Source organism: Cydia fagiglandana, chromosome 20 (assembly GCF_963556715.1).
Source record: "Cydia fagiglandana chromosome 20, ilCydFagi1.1, whole genome shotgun sequence".
In the NCBI taxonomy this organism is placed as follows: Eukaryota; Metazoa; Arthropoda; class Insecta; order Lepidoptera; family Tortricidae; genus Cydia; species Cydia fagiglandana.
In genome coordinates, this window is record NC_085951.1 from 15,160,852 (window position 1) to 15,181,759 (window position 20,908).

Sequence of the window (20,908 nt, forward strand, 5' to 3'; positions counted from 1 at the left end):
ACACGAGTGTGGGTTTAAGAAACGAACGAAGTGAGTTTCTTAAAAGGATCACACGAGTGTTTTAATGCCTAATTATGTACAGTTACATACACTACTTTATCTACACACATATAATTACCTTCTTTTATATATTCACTAACCTCATATTTCAGTCGACATCAATCGTTGCTCTCTGGCGAAACTCGCAGATTTGAGAGGTGCCGTCTCCTTAAATATCTTTTATCACTCATTTTATATGAAACTTTTGCTTAAAACTTGTTTAAAAACAACAAAACAAATTAATTTTATACCTAAAACTTATTAAAAGATAAACTGTTCGTCAAATGGCGGTAAATGAAAACTTTTTTCACACATGTCACGCATCTGTAGTTTTTTTTAAATTCATAGACAAACGAATGAAGTCCCTATTCTCATGTCACTCGAGATAAAATGTCGTACGGTTTATATTAAAAAAATATACTGAATTGACGTTTCGTATCGATAATCGTTTTAATATCTATAGATACTAGAATAGACACCCACTTGAGTTTTGACAGCTGTTCCAAATTTAAACTCATAACCTTACAAAAATCTATAAAGTTATAACTTTAAAGTACAGATTTTACCTACTACCACAGATAAGAAAGTACTCATAGTAAAATTGGTTGTCATAATGCTGGTGATTTCCTATGTTTTCTGAATGCATTTTAGAGCGTTAATGATATGTGCGTAGATAAAATAAGGAATTCATAATCGATATGGTAATGATTGTGTGCATTAAACTCGTGCCTGAACATCGATGGACCTTATGCCTTTTGTAATAAGATCCACCAATGTACATTTACGAGTGTTGCTGATTGTACCTAAAGGTTTTCTGGAACAATGAACTTTATGTTACTGAAAATATGTACTTTTTCAGGTCTTTAAATAGATACAAGAGAGAAAGAGAGATTATAGTTTTTTTTAAAGAAATAGGTACCTAAGTACATTGTAGTAACGGATCTCAGATATGATTTTTTCTATGGATTGGATATGATTCTACTCGTGTATAAATAAATAAAACAATTGCCTACTTTAGATACAAACATAGAAACGTATATTCATTACTAAATATAGATAACATCAGAATCTTCTATCTTATCATACCTATAGCTTTGAACATCGTTAAATTGTCTATATCCCTTCTGATACCTCAATGCCAACGAATCACTCGGTAAAGAAGGACTGAACTTTGAATTCCCGTTTTGATCCATTTTTACTTACCCAAAATACACTACATCATCATCATTCTTTTCTTTTCTCTTCTGTTTAATGATCAAAGGCTCTTTTATTGGAAGAAGTAAGACCATGTCTTGAGTTTCTGAACCTAGTTTCACTTTAGCTTGTATTGTGCCATTTATGTTGTTTTCTTCTTGATCTAGTTCTAAGGGTAAATGACAGTCTACGCATCGTATATTGCCGTTGTGATCATTGTCCATTGCTACAGGAAATAATCTGTCATTCAAATATAATCTGTATCTACATTTATGATCCTGAAGAGATATTACGCTAGCCTTACTTGCAATTCTGTTTTTTGATGAATGACATTCGAAATAATTCTTCTCTCTGAATTCTTTCAGTTTCTTCCAACTTATTTCATCGTCTGAAGGTAAAGTGTATATTGATTCTTCAGAAGATTTCTTATGAGATAATGAAGATTTATTATCAGATGAAGCTTGTTTTTCGTTTACTTCAGTTATAGTATCCAGTACTTGATCGTTCTTGACGAAATTGTCGAAATCATGCATAGAATCGTATAAATCAGCAAACCTTTCATTTAAGTAATGCTCTTGTACCACTTCCTCCTCAATATCAATATTTTTATGAGTTTTCAAAGGTCCCTTATTTGAGTTAATTTTGACCCTTTTGCTAGATGTTTTTGTATAATCTATTGTAGATTTGGAATCTGCATATTTTTCGTTTTTGTAAAATTGTTTTAAAACTTTAGTTTCCACTTTTACTTTCTGGGAGTCAGTTTTCAATGCTTGTTGACTATTTTTAGGAGAAATAGCATGTTTACTATTTTTAGAAGACACAGCACTAGTTTTACTAGTAGAATTTGTGACAGTATTGGAAAATTTTGCTACAGCTGTCTGAATATCATCAATATCGCCACACGTTTTGCAAAAATCAAGACTTTTACTTTGTTTTGGCACAACGGGTAAAGAATTCGATGTTTTGTTCGGCTTGTTTCTTTGCGGCTTAGAGGCAATGATACCGGCAGACTTAGTTTCCACTTCATGCGAACAGTCCGTGTGCCACTTTTTAGATATTAACACTTTTTTCGGTACTTTAATCTTCTCAGTAGAAGGTTTGTTACATTTATGTTTATCACACGAACTTTTAGGCTGCGGTTTACTTGGTTTTAAAGGCATTTTGATAAAAATAACTAAGAACACTAAGATCAACAACGTGTCAGTCAACAGAAACGTAAACAAACCGTTGTTATGGTTACCAAGTTTGTTACACAACGGTCAAGTATGGGTGCAACAGCCGCACTATCGTACATATTTTAACACAATAGATATATAATAAAACAGGTTGGATTTAAAAAACGTAAGTAATGAAATAAAATTGTATAACTAAACAATTACTGCTAATATTAAGTGGCTCACTACTACCATCTAGTGGAGAGTAGAACAAACAACTCGAGTGCATTGTGTCAAATGTTTCACAATTCGCTAAAAGAGGCGCTGTAATCACTCATACACAAAAAGAATTTGAAATCTCAGATTAAATTCTCTTTACTCGTGTCATATAAGGAAAAAATACAATTATAAAATACATGTTACTAATAACTATCAATAATTCTTAATTAAATTCATTCTAGTTTTAACATACAGTTAAAATTAAAACATAAATATACAGGGCGTCCCACGGCTATGCCACATGGAGGGAAAGTACCCTCAATATTGTAGATGGAACATTTTACTGAAAGAAGACATTATTTTAATTTAAAAAACAATTTAAACTGCATTCTTAGATTTTTAAATAATTACATGGTTGAACCGGGAATCAAACCCGCTACATCAGAAAAAAAATCACCCTGTAGCTTTATCATACCGATTGAAAGGCTTCATCATAAGGATTATTTTTTGCTAAATAACATAGTGTCAGAAATAAAAGGAAGCCCATGAATTTTAACATTTTTAATTCCAAATTAATCAATTTAATTTATTAATCCTCAAAATGAGTCTCAATCTGTTGAATACATAGCCGCACTCTTTTGATTATTTCGCTAAATTACACATCAAATGTTAAAATTCATGGTCTTCCTTTTGTTTCTGACACTATGTTATTTAGCAAAAAATAATCCTTATGATGAAGCCTTTCAATCGGTATGATAAAGCTACAGGGTGATTTTTTTTACTGATGTAGCGGGTTTGATTCCCGGTTCAATCATGTAATTATTTAAAAATCTATGAATGCAGTTTAAATTGTTTTTTAAATTAAAATAATGTCTTCTTTCAGTAAAACGTTCCATCTACAATATTCAGGGTACTTTCCCTCCATGTGGCATAGCCGTGGGACGCCCTGTATAGCTACACCGTCATCTAGTGCCGAGTAGCAAAACTAACGCGACAGCACTTTGTCAACGAAAGTTTCCTCATTTTACGAAAAGAGGCGCTGCTGTCGCTGTAGCTTCTAACCAATTGTTATTCAAGAATCGTTAATGTGTCTATTCATTTGAACACATTGTTAATTGCGTTTTAGTTCGCTATATTTTGCGGTGCGGAGATCAAGTGGCATAAAACTGAAGGAACTGTGAGTAAAAACTACATATTTTATTCCTTAAAAAACACCCATGCTTCCTTGGATTGGTTTTGAAGTAAGTACCAAGTTTCCCCTCAAGTTTCAAAGTACCCTCGCGTGTTTTACGTTAGAATAGGTTAGATTTTTAACTTAATTTTTTTTTCTGATCCTGAGTGCAGCGTGAAACAGGATAATTAGTAAAATTACCTAATTTGAATTTGGAATTTATTGTGTGAGAATACGGTCTAAAATCGAGTGAGTTTTGTGTGGTCTAAGTACAAGCTATGGTACAAGTGAAATATTGGTTTTAATTTAGTTCTTTCATACTACGTTTTATATCAATGTACCTAAAAGAATCTTTTTGTAATTTGCAATCAAAAATCTCAGTTTTCTTCTTATCTTTTATCTCAGCTCACTTCAGCTTACCTTTTCTGAAAATAGAGTTAGACCAAAAATAAGTTTGCAGCGATTTTGATAGCCCAGACTGTGCAACTGTTAAGATAAAGGTAAATTGATGATTCTGATCGAAATTGGATTCGTTTGAGTCTCCGGCTGTAATCTCTCTAGTATGTATACCTACAGGGTAACCATATACCTTACAAATATAGTCTATAGTCTTGCCTATGATGAAAATCAGTTCAGTTCAGTTATTATATTTATTTCTCTAAGATTATAAATCACTTATACGAGAAACAAACAATGTTTTAGTAATAACATAAATTACAGGTAATCGATAAACGAGCATAACATTTTCAATAAAAATGGATGTCGGTATTTTTAAATTCACTTAATTATACAAAATGTGTAAAAATACAGTTTTGCGTTATCCCTCTCTAAAGGAGTTAGGGGTCATTAATCCGCGAGCAAAGATTTATACTGAGTAGATATGTCTATTGTTATTTATGCTTGTTTTGTATGTGTCAGGTTTGTTGTATAGGTACCTAGATATTTTTTGCAGCTAAGTATTGTCTCGTCTCGTCGGTAAAATAAGCAAGGTGAAATAGGATTTGTAAATTATTTTAGATGAAATTTACAATACTAGTAGGTATAGGTATAGTTTACTGGAATTCAATCTTTAAAGAAAAGAGGAAAAGAATTCTTTGCATGATTTTTTGTTTTTGCCTGTAATTAATATATGTGTCACGTAATTGTTTACTGATTCTGGGAAAAATAGTAAAAAAAATTACATCATCGATTTGCGACTGCGAAATCAGTGTCAGAAGTTGCATAGGCTAAATAATATTTTTGTAAATATATAACTATTAGTAAGAGGTATCAGAAAAATTTTACTGCCATCTGAAAGGTACACTATTTGTGATATTCCTATGATATAGATTGTAAATATAACATAATTACAAACCCTGAAAAATCTGCCCAAAATCACATACTAAAAATCATCAACTTCCACGTTTTTCCAAGTTTTCCAAAATTTCGTCTTTAAACAAATGTATTTTTTATAAATTAAAATACTGAGTAAAAAGTCAAAAATCAGAAAATGGATTAGTGTTGAAAGTTGACAGTATTAAAAATAAATATCAATCACCTCCGAAAGCACCTTTATTTCATAGGACAATGTTATGATAGAAATTTCCATCACCATGCAAAGAAGGGTTAAATAAAATATTTTATCAATGTAGGTACTTATTCATTTTATTTGGACCAGTCGAGTTCTTAACCTAATTAATATACCTACATAGTTCCTTCGCAAAGTTGTTTCATATCGAACTCTATGGGAACATTGGGAACATTCCTCTAACCTTATAAGGATGAACCTTGGAACTTTTGAATGTGGGGTTATCAAGTTCCAGTAGCTAATTAATTTCGAAATATCGACATATTGACGTTTACACGTGTCTAATGATAATAATAATAAGGCGGTAATTTTGGACACGGCGCGTATAGTACGTCGATTCCTCACTCTGCGGCCCTGACCACCGGCAGCTTGGGCCCTGCCCCGCTGCCGGCGGCACCCTAGGTTAGGTTTTTTATAATGTGTTTATAATTTTTTTTTTATTGTTTGTAAGTGTTTTTATATTTTACTTTTATATCCATATTATAATTAACCTAACTTAAGAAGAAAAATAAATAAAGAAGATAATAATAAATACCTGGACCTTTAAAACACGGAGGTGACGTGGGCGATATCAATACAAATCAGCTGTTATATCTGTTTATAATAGAAAGCTCTATAACATACGGACAGACGGAGGTTTAGGTATAATTATGAAGGGTAATAGAAGAGTGATTCCAGCTTTAACCAGAAACCAACCAAAAATATCACTGCTGTCAGGACTTTATGTCCATCATCATCAGATCATATCCATAACAGATTCTTTTTTAGGGTTCTGTACCCAAAGGGTAAAACGGGACCCTATTACTAATTAGGGTTCCGTACCCAAAGGGTAAAACGGGACCCTATTACTAAGACTTCGCTGTCCGTCCGTCCGTCTGTCCGTCTGTCTGTCACCAGGCTGTATCTCACGAACCGTGAAAGCTAGACAGTTGAAATTTTCACAGATGATGTATTTCTGTTGCCGCTATAACAACAAATACTGAAAACAGAATAAAATAAAGATTTAAATGGGGCTCCCATACTGGGCGATTTTTGACCAAAGTTAAGCAACGTCGGGAGGGGTCAGTACTTGGATGGGTGACCGTTTTTTATTTTGCTTTTCTTTTTGTTTTTTTTTGCATTATGGTACGGAACCCTTCGTGCGCGAGTCCGACTCGCACTTGCCCGGTTTTTTATGATATAGGAGGCAAACGAGCAGACGAATCACCTCATGGTATGTAAGTGATGACCGTCGCTCTTAGCAAAGAGAAAAAAATACATAAGTAGAGTGCTCAGTTCAAACCCACCAAACCAAAACCAAAGTATCAAGTAGTGGTACTGATAATTCCGCTACTCGATGCTAGATGAAAAACAATACGTCATTCTATAATCCAATCACAAGAATGTGCCGCCAATATAACGATTTAATAGCCGGTGATCATCGCGGTAGGGGCACTGATATTGATATTTTTGACCCTCACATCGCTAGGTTTAGGAAGTGCTTGGCTGGCGTCCTCTTCTCCTCTTCTCCCACTTAACTGATGACATCTGCCTTAATCCTCTAAGTTTGTTTCATTTGTGATGTTTAATAGTCTTTATAATTTAATGTAAAGTTCGTTACTCGTTATATTGTAACGTTTAGATAGTTATTTCTTCTCTGATATTTTTCACTGTAGCTATAATATGGTGTTAATTAGTTTGTAATATTTCCGCTCAATTGTAAAACATGCTGTGTACACTTGTTTTGGATCTCGTGCTAGATTTAAGCCACAATGTGCAAATGTATTACCCATGATATTGTACGATGTCTGTTTAGTGTACCTAATAAGGAATTCACTCCCTCTCAATATTAGACAAGCCCCGAGCAAGTTAGCTTTCAAGCGGTTGCTACATAAGTATCTGCTGAAACAAGAGTTCGAGTAGTGTCCATCATTATATATTATATATTATGAGTATGTATGAAATATGTAGTAGTATATTAATTATATATATTCTAGTATATTTATTTGTGTATTCTATATGTAGTTTATCAGAATTATTAGTTGTTCGTTGTTCAGTTGTTTTCCAATGTTCTAATAAATGCCTCTGTTCTCCTTGCACCATTTTTACATGTCTCTGTTTGGCCCGATGGTTGACTGGTAGAGAATGCCATTAGGCATTAAGTTCGCCATTTGTACATTATTTTTATGTTTTGTGCAATAAAGTTTAAATAAATAAATAAAGTAAAATAAAATAAAAAAGATGTCTACTACGAAAATAATAGTCGTTTTGGTACCAAACCTACTATTATGCTACCAAAACGACTACTCTATGCTCATAGCCCTCATAGGCACCTGCAATACCAGAGGGGTTGTAAGTTCGTTGCCGGCTTTTGAGATACAGTGAGGTGTATTCGGGTAATTTCGTGTGTCGGATAATTCCGAAAATCAGATGAAAATGACCCAAAATTCGATCATAATAAGAGTTCGTTTTCGGAATTATCCAACGGTTTTCAACATTCGTAATTACCCGAATATACCTACACTCTTTCCTTGAATGTTTGAAGGGACAAAAGAACACAACGCTGTCGTCGAAACGTCGGAGGTAAATCTTAAAACTTAAATACGCGATTAAGTCCCGTTTTACAATAATGACTGAAGGTCGCACTGGTACGGTAACATAACAACAACAACATTATAAAGTTCATCGCCCTCTAGGTTTCTGTCTGTCCGTTTGCTTAGGGAACCCTAAGAAACTTTAATAAATTTAACTTCAACTCTAGAGCCAAATCGCAAGGCTCATCGGCCAAATGGTGGCCATTGATAAAACAGATCACGGATCGTGCGCACGCGCTAAGGCCACTGCGGGTGACCAAGCTGTAGATAAACAACGGACAGTCCTTTTGGAACGAGTAAAGTATAAATAAATAATGCACTAAATAGTTCTGTGAGCTGTAGAGCTCCCCCATTCTCCATATTGAAAACTTTCCAAAAATCAAATAGAAAAATCTTTTTAAGCTAGACCTCGAAGCAATGAAGACCGACTAAGAAGTAAGTAGACAAAAAGAAAATATAATACCATAATATAACAATGCCTCCAGGTAAAATTGTTTCTGTGGTCAAGTTCATTTTATACATTTTCGTATAGCAGAATTGCTTAATTTTGAGCGATCTCCAAATAATGTTTTGTATACGTTTTGGACTACAAAAAACCTTATAAGTAGAATGTTGCCTACAATATTTAATATAGTTTTTGACCATCCTATTATCCCTAATAACATAATAAATACTTATAGAAAACACCATAACTCAGGAAAATACCTAATTTGTGATAAACACACAAATAAATGCCCTTATGATTTTTTTTTTATACCACATCGGTGGCAAACAAGCATACGGCCCGCCTGATGGTAAGCAGTCACCGTAGCCTATGAACGCCTGCAACTCCAGAGGTGTTACATGCGCGTTGCCGACCTTTTAAAAACCTGTACACTCCTTTTTTGAAGAACCCCATACTGTAGACCCTCGGGAAAACCTCGGGAGGGAGCTCATTCCACAGCCGGAGCGTCCGCGGGAGGAAATTCCTCTTAAATCGCACAGATTCAGATTATGATTCGGTCAAATTGTGTTTTTTGAATAACTAATTATAGCCAGCCTTTTATGAATGAAGTATGATACCTAAGGGTATGGAGCTTTACGCACACTAGCGTCCCTTCCCCTCCCCCTGACGCAACCCCCCTTTTTGCATGAAATATGTCCCGGTTCACAGTTTTTTAAATTTTTTGAGAAAAGTATACATTTTAGGAAAAAAGTGTCTATGAAAGAAATAATCCTTATTAAATTCTTAACTAAAAATGTTACATTCATTTTTTTGATATGACGCACCATATTCATGTTATGGCGAGATAAACTTCGACAAAATTTAACTGTTGAAAAACTTGTTAAAGATCAATATAACATAGTACGTGATAGTACTAAAAGAAATCATACAGGAGAATAACCTTGCAAGCTTATTTTCCGTATAAGATTTCTTTCAGTACTATCACGTACTATGTTATATTGAACTTCAACAAGGTTTCATGAATATGGTGAGTCTAACCAAAAAGTTGCATATAACCTTTTTTGTTTAAAATTTATTAAGGATTATTTCTTACCTTGACACTTTATTCCTAACTCTCATACTTTTCTAAAAAATAAAAAAAAATCGTCACTCGGGACATATTTCATGCTACAAGGGGGGGTTGCGTCAGGGGGAGGGGGAGGGACGCTAGTGTACGTAAAGCACCATACCCAAAGGTATCATACTACATTTACTGAATGCTGGCTATAATTTGTTTGTCTTCCCCATACATTAAAACACAACTTGACCGAATCATTAACGGGATTAGAACCCGTAACGCTACGTCTTACGTAGGCGAACAACGCGCGAACGCGGCGCGGCGCGGCGCGGCGAAAGCGGCCGCCGCCGCGCCGCGCCGCGCCGCGCCGCCTGACATTCGCGTGCAAATCGCGCCGCACCGCGTTCGCAACGAGATCGCTTACGTAGGACACTTCTATGGGCATCAAAGGATTGATTTCGCCGCGCCGCGCCGCGCCGCGTTCGCGCGTTGTTCGCCTACGTAAGACGTAGCGTAAGCAGGGTCACTACCAAAGAGTATTCAGATAGTATAGAGGGCTATTGCCAAAGTAAATTTTGTAGTCACGGTACATTTACTGCCATCTATAAAACTTAAAATAAAATTGAAAATGTATAAATTAATCAAAATATGTTTACGGATAAATGATTTTTATTTTTTATTGTTCCATAATCCACTGATGTGTGTTAAAATTGTTAAATATCAAACGGTGTCGTCAACGCCATCTAGCCGAGAATAGGCCAAAGGTAATGGCGCCATCTTTTCGAGAATGACTTTTTCTTGATTTCAGAGGCACGTTTTTTTCTTCAGTGGACGTCCTCTGGCTGATATGATGATGATGTTTTTTTCTTAGACTTTATTTATCTTATACGGAGTTATATATATCTCTGGTCACTACCTACTAAGCTAGGAGGCCGTTAAAACAAAACGTAGGATGGTCACCCCTCGCCGTCCGTGCATAAGCCTCTTGGTCAGCCGCACAAACCGCACAAGTGTTCGGATGTGCGTACGCGCAGGCCGTCTGTACCGCCTGTGGAGGATCCGGCGCAGCAAGAAGTTCAAAGTGATTCGGCGGCTGTTTAGAACATGAGGTGGTTCGCTTGCGCTGTCTTGGTATGTATTTAAAAAAGCAATTTATTTAATAAATAATTTTATTTGTTAAAAAAAAATTGGACTAGGTAGGTATAAGAACAATATTTTCGTCAAACTAAAGACAGTTTTTTGAAGAAGAGTATGCTCTCAAATTATTATAAGTACTTTTTGTGTTATATAATAACATTAATAACTACATACGTATGCACATAACAAACTGTATACTTAGGTTAACTTTAATCTAAATTTGTTTAGAAGAATTGATTTTTGATAGTAATACTTATTAAAGTTTATTGCAAAAAAAAAACAAGGTACAGCTGGCGTACTTAATGCACAAAGGAATTCTCTACCAGTTTACCTCTAGGCCAAGTAGAAACAATACCTACCTAATAAGTACGGGCATATAAAAAAATACTTTAGTGTCCCACTATTCCCACTGCTAGGCAAAGGCCTCCCCTCGTTTTCTCCACTCAACCCTGTCATCGTCATTTTCCCACCATATCGGCAATTTTTTTTTTCGGAATTAAAAATAGGTACCTTAAAACAATTATCGATGCTCTTCCTGTCAACTATTTATCGATGTAGGAACTGCCTAATACTCTTATTTAATTTTGCCCCCAAAAATCCGACGTCTTATATTGCTGTAAAATATGATTAGAAAGTTTTCTCCAAAACTCCACCCAATCATACAATTAATTAACTAGTCAATTTAACCTGTTAACCTGTCACACGTTAATTTATAATAACATTAATAACACCATAAATTATCGGATTGAACCTGCGTCCGCGAAAACAACGTCACGACAGATGAATATCCAGGTCAGTGGAGTCCGTGTTTTTGATGACATTCTTAAATCTATGATAGAATGATTTAAGTGACTTAATTAGTTAATGGCAATTTTCAAGTTTCAGGCCATTGTCAATTTCCGGAATTTCTGGAAACTTTCAGAGAAGGTTCTCATACAAGTATTAAAAATATGTCCAAAATATTTTTGTTATCGGTTATTTTTAGGTAACAGACAGACAGACAGAGTTCTTTTCGCATTCATAATATTAGTAGAGATAATAATTACAGGCAATAAAACACAAATTTAATGAAAAAATAAGGAGATTATATTTGGTGTTTTTAGGGTTCCGTACCCAAAGGCTAAAACGGGACCCTATTACTAAGCTGTCCGTCCGTCCGTCCGTCCGTCCGTCCGTCTGTCACCAGGCTGTATCTCACGAACCGTGATAGCTAGACAGTTGAAATTTTCACAGATGATGTATTTCTGTTGCCGCTATAACAACAAATACTAAAAACAGAATAAAATAAAGATTTAAATGGGGCTCCCATACAACAAACGTGATTTTTGACCAAAGTTAAGCAACGTCGGGAGTGGTCAGTACTTGGATGGGTGACCGTTTTTTTGTGCTTTTTTTTTTTTTTGCATTATGGTACGGAACCCTTCGTGCGCGAGTTCGACTCGCACTTGCCCGGTTTTTTTTTTATGTATTTGATAAGCGTGATGAGACTTAATACCTTTACAAATTCATGGTTTTGTTTATTTATTTCCGTGTGAAAAAATGCGTGAAAATTGATAATTATTGGTGTGAGAAACTGTGATTTCCAAGCGTGACGAATATCATTATGAAGTATTTATTAAGGTCAAAGGTATTACTTCTAATAATGTTCGGGCCTAATAATGTCTAATAAGACAGACAAACAGATTATCGTGATTATTACGTTAAATAGTTTGGACTACAATTAGTACCTACCTACATCGATTTTTATTTTGTTATCATTTTGTTTTCATCCGATTTCAATAAAATTTGGTCAATATATAGATTTACATATTCTGTACATCATAAGTGAAATTTCAAATTATGTCTAAAAAATCTTCCCTTGAGTTACAAATAGTATGGCATTTTTGTAACTGTGACGAACTTTTGCACACCGGGTTGACTGTGAGACCTCACCTCGCTCGGCCGTTAATTCTGTTCTATTTCTAGTAAACCTCCGTTAAATATATTTATCAAAAATTAAACGTAAAGAACTCTTAAACAACATTCCTGTGATGTTTATCACAGGAATGTTCTAATGAAATTCGAGTGTATAGGAAAGGAAAATAATTATCCCTGATTTTTGACCTTGATCCACTTTAAGATATTTTCAACGATTTCATATTTTTTATATTAATTCAGTTCATTTGAAAGAAAAAAATGGACATCCAACATTCCTTTATTTATAAAAAAAAATTACCTGATATTCTCATTATTTCAAATGTGTTAAAAAATCTAGACAATTGTTACAACATGAAAAATAAATTATTGATACAACCTTTGTGTCCATTTTATTTGTTTACTTACCCTACCATAGAAAATAGACCACCCAAAATGAAACAGCCAAATTTTTTTTCGCAATTTCTAGGTTGGTCACATAGTAAAAATTGCTCATATAATCCCAAAACCTGGCAACGGAAATGCACTTGTTTTTTAGCCACTCTGTATATAAACTTACTTCTTTCTGAATGCAAGTTGAAGTAAAAACATCGAGCTCAGTAATCAAAGATCATTAAGGAATCGACGAACTGTAACTGACGAACCTTTCCCAAGATTAAAAACTTTCCAATGCTGAAGTTCATTTTGACTCGAATCCGATACAAATTAAAGTAACAAACAAATGAAGGAAACTTTAAGTTAAAAGGAATTTTATTAATGACGGCGCCAAACAAGCTTACGGCTTTCTTGAAAATAAGTTCAATGGTTGATATCAGTGATTATGTCGAAAGTTGACATGACTGTGAGCGTGTGAGGTCCATTTCAACCATTCAATTCGGGTCTCTTTAATCGATCTGCAAGACAGAAGCACAGAGAAATATAGTAAGAATAGATTGCTCACTCCATACAATACTTTTGGTGTTTTGGTAGCAAAAAGACTATTATTTTCGCAGTGGACATCTAGCATCGAGTAGCGGAATTCCTATTTCTTGTAATTGAAGTAGGTTAAAAACAATGACACGCAAAGATACTCAATGGACCTTTCTAACACAAGATTTAAATTGATAGAATAAAACAGAGAATTTACTAGGTATTTTGATGGCAGTACGACGTAACAGGCGACTAAATAAATAAATGATAAGTGATAAAAATGATAAATAAATTTATGCGAAGATATAATGAAAGTTAAGGAAATCATTTTTTCGGACAATAAATTGAAACATATGTAATTTACAATACCTATAAATATCCATAAGTTGATGCGATTCCTGATCGCTTTAATAATGTAATTATAGAAACATCAAAACTATGTGTAACTAATAAAAGAACTGTTAGAAATTTAGAATCGAGATGTTATAAATAAGTTCGCTCGTTCGTTCGCTCAAATCCAGATTTTAGCAAAAACTTGTTTCCTTTATACAGTTAGCGAATTGATGAAGTTCTTTAAGTGTCACAGAAATATAAGTTATCAATATAATTTAATGTAGGTAGGGTTTAATGTAGTTAAATTTTGGTGCAGCTTATACCATAGTATAGTTGTTTGTGTACCGTACAATCTTTATTTAATTTTACGATTATGGGAGATCTATGCGCAAAGAAATGTCTATGAACCCTGCTAGACGGATACTTACGCCAAAATATTGTATTTTTTTATCTGTTTTTTTTTCAAATGTGCTTAGAATTATTAAATTATAATAGGTATAAACGTTTTTGAATATTAATAACATAAATCCTTCATGACCCAGGAACACAAATCCTATTCCTAGATCATCACACAAATAAATGCCCTCACCAGGACTCAAATCCGGACCATCGGCTTCATAGGCAGGGTCTCTACCCACTAGGCCTGACAGGTCGTCAAAAATATGTAGGTAACCAATAAATAGCCCGTCAAAACATTATAATATGATACTTACACAACAAACAATAGATACAGTGACGCTCGCGACTCAAGTATCAAGACGTGCCTCGAATGCTGATGCCAGGTATTGGCGTCAAGGATCAAGAAGGAAAATCGTCGGCATGTAGGGCCTAGCGACCTTAGGATTGGGATGTCAGTGATATGCCGTGACATGTATCAATAAATGAATATAATAGGAAAATTGTACATACTTAAGTAGATATATATGAAGATGATTTATTTCGACGTAAACAATATACCAATACAGTAGAATCCGTTTATTATGACTCCGCTTATACTGACCAACCGCTTACTATGACGTAATTACTGTGCGAAGTTTGATTTTCATTTTAAATTCTTAGTGACAAATTCGGATAAGATGACTTCGCTTATAGTGACAAATCGCTTACTATGACCGAAAAATCCTATTTTCATGAAATTATGTCCGGTTATATTGACACTTATGCTAGTTTTCGTGGCCGTCACCACGTCTTTCCCTGCGAGGACGTTTGGTGCGTTCGTGGCGTGTAAGGTATTTTAGTTTTGATCATCAGTGACAAGTTGATATTTGTTACAAGTTTAATAAAACTTATTTCTCACAAAGGGATATGAGATTAATTTGGAAAACAACAAAAATAATAAGTTGTACAACTATGTTTTATATGACATCCACTTAGTATGACGTGTTTGTCACTTCCCTTCGATGTCATTATAATCTGATTCTACTGTAGGTATATGGAGGAGACAGTAGGAGTTACATAAGAAATATAGATATATATGCTTTTGGCATTAAGTCCGCCTTTTGTACGATAAGTTTTCTTTTGTGCAATAAAGTTTAAATAAATAAATAAATAAATAAATATATATACATTTCTTGGGGGATCTTCACTCTTCAGTCTAATGTAGATTAACCTAGCCCCACAGTAAGCTTATATAAGGCTTGTGTACTGGGTAGGTAGCAAAGAATATACAGGGCGTCCCACGGCTATGCCACATGGAGGGAAAGTACCCTCAATATTGTAGATGGAACATTTTACTGAAAGAAGACATTATTTTAATTTAAAAAACAATTTAAACTGCATTCTTAGATTTTTAAATAATTACATGGTTGAACCGGGAATCAAACCCGCTACATCAGAAAAAAAATCATCCTGTAGCTTTATCATACCGATCGAAAGGCATCATCATAAGGATTATTTTTTGCTAAATAACATAGTGTCAGAAACAAAAGGAAGACCATGAATTTTAACATTTGATGTGTAATTTAGCGAAATAATCAAAAGAGTGCGGCTTTGTATTCAACAGATTGAGACTCATTTTGAGGATTAATAAATTAAATTGATTAATTTGGAATTAAAAATGTTAAAATTCATGGGCTTCCTTTTATTTCTGACACTATGTTATTTAGCAAAAAATAATCCTTATGATGAAGCCTTTCAATCGGTATGATAAAGCTACAGGGTGATTTTTTTTCTGATGTAGCGGGTTTGATTCCCGGTTCAATCATGTCATTATTTAAAAATCTATGAATGCAGTTTAAATTGTTTTTTAAATTAAAATAATGTCTTCTTTCAGTAAAACGTTCCATCTACAATATTCAGGGTACTTTCCCTCCATGTGGCATAGCCGTGGGACGCCCTGTATAATACTGTAGGTAGAGTCAGACTGAGATAAGTCTGCAACGATTTTAATAGCACACGGAGTGCAAGTGTTATTTTAAACGTCACGCTTCTATGAAACAATGACGTATAAATAACACTTGCACTGCGTGTGCGTGTGCTATCAAACTCGTTGCAGACTTACCGCGGTCTACAGTCAAAGAATTTAATTTAATTTCCGACCTATTTCGTACCTTGTCACAGTAACAATCAATATGAAAGTCGCTAGAGACCCCATACTATTGTCACTGTGACAAAGTACAAAATATGTATATTTTAATAAAAGATAAAAAAAAATCACAATATTTTTTTTTATTTTGTGGGTAACTTGCCCCCTAAAATCAGCCCCCGTGCTTTTTTAAATATTAATTATTCTACTAATTATTTATTTTTACAATAAATGTTTCTCTTCTTCTATTTACGTTACACTTCTGCAATAATAAAAATAACACTACAGTATTTGGATCCACAACTTACAAAATTTCCGTTTTTTTTCTTTATACAGCATTGAACCCTAAAAAAAGATTTAAAAAAGAGGTCAGTAGAAAAAACCAGTGATAGCTATTCACGTAAAAGTTGTCAGTTGCCAACACTTGCGGTGGCTAATTTACAAAAAACTCACGTACGGAAACATGTTTCTTTGAGGTCTGCCCAAATTTCACTGCCACAGCTGAGGTCAGAACAGTGCCTTGACTTCATGGTTTTGGACGTAGTTAGATTATGCGGCGATAAGAAGGATACTTCCTTATTTGGCACACTAAGTATTAGATTTATGTATGAAATAAAAACAGCGAAAAAGTTCAAGTTTAATGGCAGTTTGCAAATTTCGCTATCTCACTAAGCTAACTGCAGTTCTCCAAACAAGGAGGATTTTTAAAGGGCGGCAACGACAACGCGCATATAGCTCCTGTCCTCTGGAGTTGCAGGCGTGGATTGGCTACGGTAACTGCTTTCCATCAGGCGGGATGTATGTTTGTTTGCCACCGACGTGGTATAAAATAACTTTGCACCGATTTTATAAAGCATGAGGTTGTGGTGTTACAAGCGTCATATATATTCGCATAGGTACCACGGCGCACGCTTCGTCATATTCGTTATATTATATACTCGGATTATTCTATTAACATTTTCTGATGATTATTGACTTGGGTTCAAATTGCCGCTAAAATATAAGTAGGTACTCGTATTTACAAGTTAAACGTCTGCTTGTGACCTGTGTAATATAAAAATGTAGGGTTATTTCAGCTCGAACTGACGTTGAGGCCACCCTCGTCAGTGTGACCTCACCTTTACCCAACTGGGGTTTTTAACTAACGGATTCGCTCAATTATGCTAAGGGTTTTGTAAATAAATAGAGAGCTATTGATATATGTACCTACCATTATGGACTGGACTGTAGTTAGAGTTAGACCAAGAAAAGTCTGCAGCGATTTTAATAGCACACGCAGTGCAACGGTTATTAAATAGGTACGTCATTTCATAGAAGTTTGACGTTTAATATAACACTTGCACTGCGTGTGCTATCAAAATCCTTGCAGACTTTTCTTGGTCTAACTTTAGTAATATTTATCCTGATAAACTGGACCCTGTCAAAAGTGATATTTCTTCAACCAAAAACGTCACTTGACACTGATAGATCATACCTATAACCAATCCAAATCATGCCTATAACAGCAACCTATGATATCTACAGGGTGTCCCAGTGACACGTCACAGTGGCACTGGAGGTAGACCAGGCCAAGAGGACCCAAACCAACTTAACATGACCCCAGTAAAAGTGGCACGGTTTTTGGCCTGGTCTACCTCCAGTGTCACTGTGACGTGTCACTTTTGGGACACTCTGTATAACAATCTCTTCTTCTTTCCATCCTGTTACCCCCTGCTGGGGTGTAGGGCTCGAATCTTTTTCTTCCACTGACTCCGGTCCTGGGCAGCTTGGGTAGCCTCCTCCCACCCCATCCCCAATACACCCAGCTCTTGCTCCACAGAACGGCGCCAAGTCGATTTAGGGCGACCATGTTTCCATGTTCCCAGTATAACAATATATAAGTTTAACTTGTTGGTTCTAGCTGCTGCAGCTATCCTGGCAGTGCAGCAGCCGAGCTGTCCCCGAGGAGAACATCAGCGTGTACACCTCCAACACCACCACAGGCCAAGGGGACGTCTACCATCAGATAGCCAATAACATCGCCGAGAGGATCACCTCCCCCATTTATAGGTAAGTCGTTCATGCAAGTTAATAGGGAATATTACCACAGGATAAATAATAGTACTAAGTACAGAAGACTCACTCTCTAACAAAACGCGTCTGTCGCGATCAGCACAGATATGGGTGCTAGGTGGCAACAGCGCCACGCGCGGCTTATGGCAAACCCCAAAATTGGGGTCGAACGGATGGACTTTTAGCTACCTGTAGCAAAGCGACGAAATCGCGGAGTGAGCCAAGCCTGATATTACGCGAAACTCTCCGTAGTGCGCCACTACCAAAGTCCATCACAATCTGGGGGTCTACGGCGAAACAAGAAAATCGTAATTTCGTTAAACCTCTCTATCATATCATACTATCATATCATATCTTTATCTTGCATATTCGAGCGATAAAGTGGCAAATAACTAAATTTCTATTTTCACGTTTCCCGGTAGGCCCTTGTTAACAAACCGCCTTGATGCATCAATGTCATATTTTATTGTCTGTGAAGACTTGCCAAAGCACAGTGTGTGTAAGTTACTCTGTGGTTTACTAGCGAGCTTAGTGCTGCACTCTGACGGCAGAACATTGTAGTAATACTCCCTTCTTCTGAAGAAACACCAGCGTTTATACTTCTAACACCGTAGGCTGGGGGAACGTGTAAGCATTATCAAGTAGCGAATAATATTCGTGATCATAATTGACAGTTCAATTTACAAGAACAATCAGAAAAATCTTTATTTTCCAGGTTCCTGGGCATTGGTACAAACAAAACTGAACCAACGACCAAGAAGCCATGGGTCAACATTGAGTCCCTCGACGAACCTGAGGACGTTGCTAAAACAGACCTCAAACCACTCGGCAATGGACTCGAAGACCGCGACGTCGAAGAACTATCAGTAGAAGCTCTGAAGAAAAATGATAAGAAACCTAAAAAAATAACACTTTATTCCAATTATCTCCCTTCCAAATTAGAAACACTTGATAACAAAGAAAATGATACAATAAATGAAGTTGATGATCCTTTCGAATTCGACGATGATGATGATGATTTCGCTACAAAGCCTAGAGAAGGCGGATTTGTGTATTACTTAGAACTTTTAGGGAGCTTCTTCCAGCTAGCTTTAGGCGCTGTTTTGGCGATATTTAAATCTTCATCTGGTTCAAATTAGGTATTAATAGATTTTTAGAACTTCTAGTCGTGAGTAAGTCAGTATTTTTGATTAGAGATTTAACCAGTGTAACAATCAATCAAGTGTCATATTTTACAAATTATTTTAGCAAAAGCACGAAAAAGTTACCAACTTTATGTTTGTTAATTAACACAGTTTAATCAGAATTTTCTTTATTACTTTACAAATGTTAGGATTACAAGTACAATTTTTCTTCATCATTTCTTTGTTTGCGGTTTTTGTATTGTTTAAATTTATTTTTATTTTATTTGTATTATCTATTGCGTCAATTGTTATGATGGGTCTCAGATTGTTTTCATATTTTAATCAAATTGGTATCAAATTTGTTGATTTATTTATTTCAAATTCATAAAAAATTAATTTAACTATGTAATATAATATAACAAATCAGTGCCATCATCATCATCACAAGTAGGTATTATACATATAAATATATTCTATCTTATGTTTATAATGTCTGTATCGTCAAATTTTAAATTAATCACAATTATTTAATAAATATAAAATAACTATTTTCTTTAATCTCATTTATTCCCTTGTTTATTTTTTATTATTATATGCAGACTGATAGTCTTAATAACAAACCAAAAGAGGCCCTATTTAGACATCCCAAAATGAATCAAATACCGTAAAATGGGGTGAGTTGGGTGAAATTTGACTAGATAAAATTTTAGTTTTACATGTAAAAACTGAATGGTGTATATAATAAGTGGTTCGGACGTTTGTATTTTAGTTTGTATTTTATTTTGGGTTGTTCCATTTAACTTTGAGGATAAAGAGGAAAACCCACCTCACCCCGTAGTGCCTCGTATTTGGGGTGAGAGGGTTTTTCATACAAAGGTGATTTTGGAAGATTGTTGAATCGATTTTTTTTATTATGCGTATTACTATAGCCCCATTTTAAATTGGAATACATTATTTTTGTAGCAGTAGCCTTAAAATCCCTTCTCACCCCCCTCTCAAACCTTCTCTCCTCATTCATAACCCAACTCTCCCCGCGAAACCTACTCACCCCGTTTTACGGTAGCTCCTGGTTTTTATTTTATTAATTGCTTAATGAAACAAATTACATTATGCGAAATACCCAATGAATTATATTATCATAAATAAACAGAAAGGAAAAAATACAAATTGTTCCTTGGAGTAAATTTATGTAAAATATGTTTAGTTATCCGCCATTGAGGTTTTCATCATTGAATTGTAAAGTAGGCCAAAATTTAATGCTATGTTTTCGGAAATTTATCAATTTACTTTAAATTAAGTATATGAAACTGATTCATTAATTTCATTAAAAGTACATACATTATATTTTTTACGTCTTTACTTATGTGTATATTTGCTTTTTGCATATGAAATATAATTATATTTTAAACCGTGTCTAAAGGATGTTGAAAACTTTATCCTTTATTTTTTAAATGAAATATGAATATTTAAACGCGTTAATCCACATGATAGATTTC

The 20,908-nt window shown here is 34.9% G+C and overlaps 1 protein-coding gene, 1 long non-coding RNA gene and 1 pseudogene across 2 annotated transcripts in view; 1 reads left to right on the forward strand and 2 right to left on the reverse strand.

Moving 5' to 3' along the window:
* Positions 1 to 20,908, reverse strand: part of LOC134674707 (uncharacterized) — a 444,870-nt gene that overhangs the window by 150,438 nt on the left and 273,524 nt on the right. The gene's annotated exons all lie outside the window — the stretch shown is intronic.
* LOC134674304 (uncharacterized) lies at positions 1,059 to 2,480 on the reverse strand (annotated as a pseudogene).
* Positions 10,428 to 19,869, forward strand: LOC134674696 (uncharacterized). The gene is made up of 3 exons (XM_063532820.1): positions 10,428 to 10,550; positions 18,137 to 18,285; positions 19,004 to 19,869. The coding sequence occupies exons 1-3, from the start codon at positions 10,524 to 10,526 to the stop codon at positions 19,425 to 19,427; spliced, it is 600 nt and encodes a 199-aa protein (XP_063388890.1). The 5' UTR covers positions 10,428 to 10,523; the 3' UTR covers positions 19,428 to 19,869.

Bases quoted from the DNA above. Each gene is read 5' to 3' on its own strand.
- LOC134674696 (XM_063532820.1), top strand. From the start codon at position 10,524: ATGAGGTGGTTCGCTTGCGCTGTCTTG. The intron at 10,551-18,136 runs GTATGTATTTAA...TGTTGGTTCTAG, and splicing joins GGTTCGCTTGCGCTGTCTTG to CTGCTGCAGCTATCCTGGCA. The intron at 18,286-19,003 runs GTAAGTCGTTCA...TTTATTTTCCAG, and splicing joins ATCACCTCCCCCATTTATAG to GTTCCTGGGCATTGGTACAA.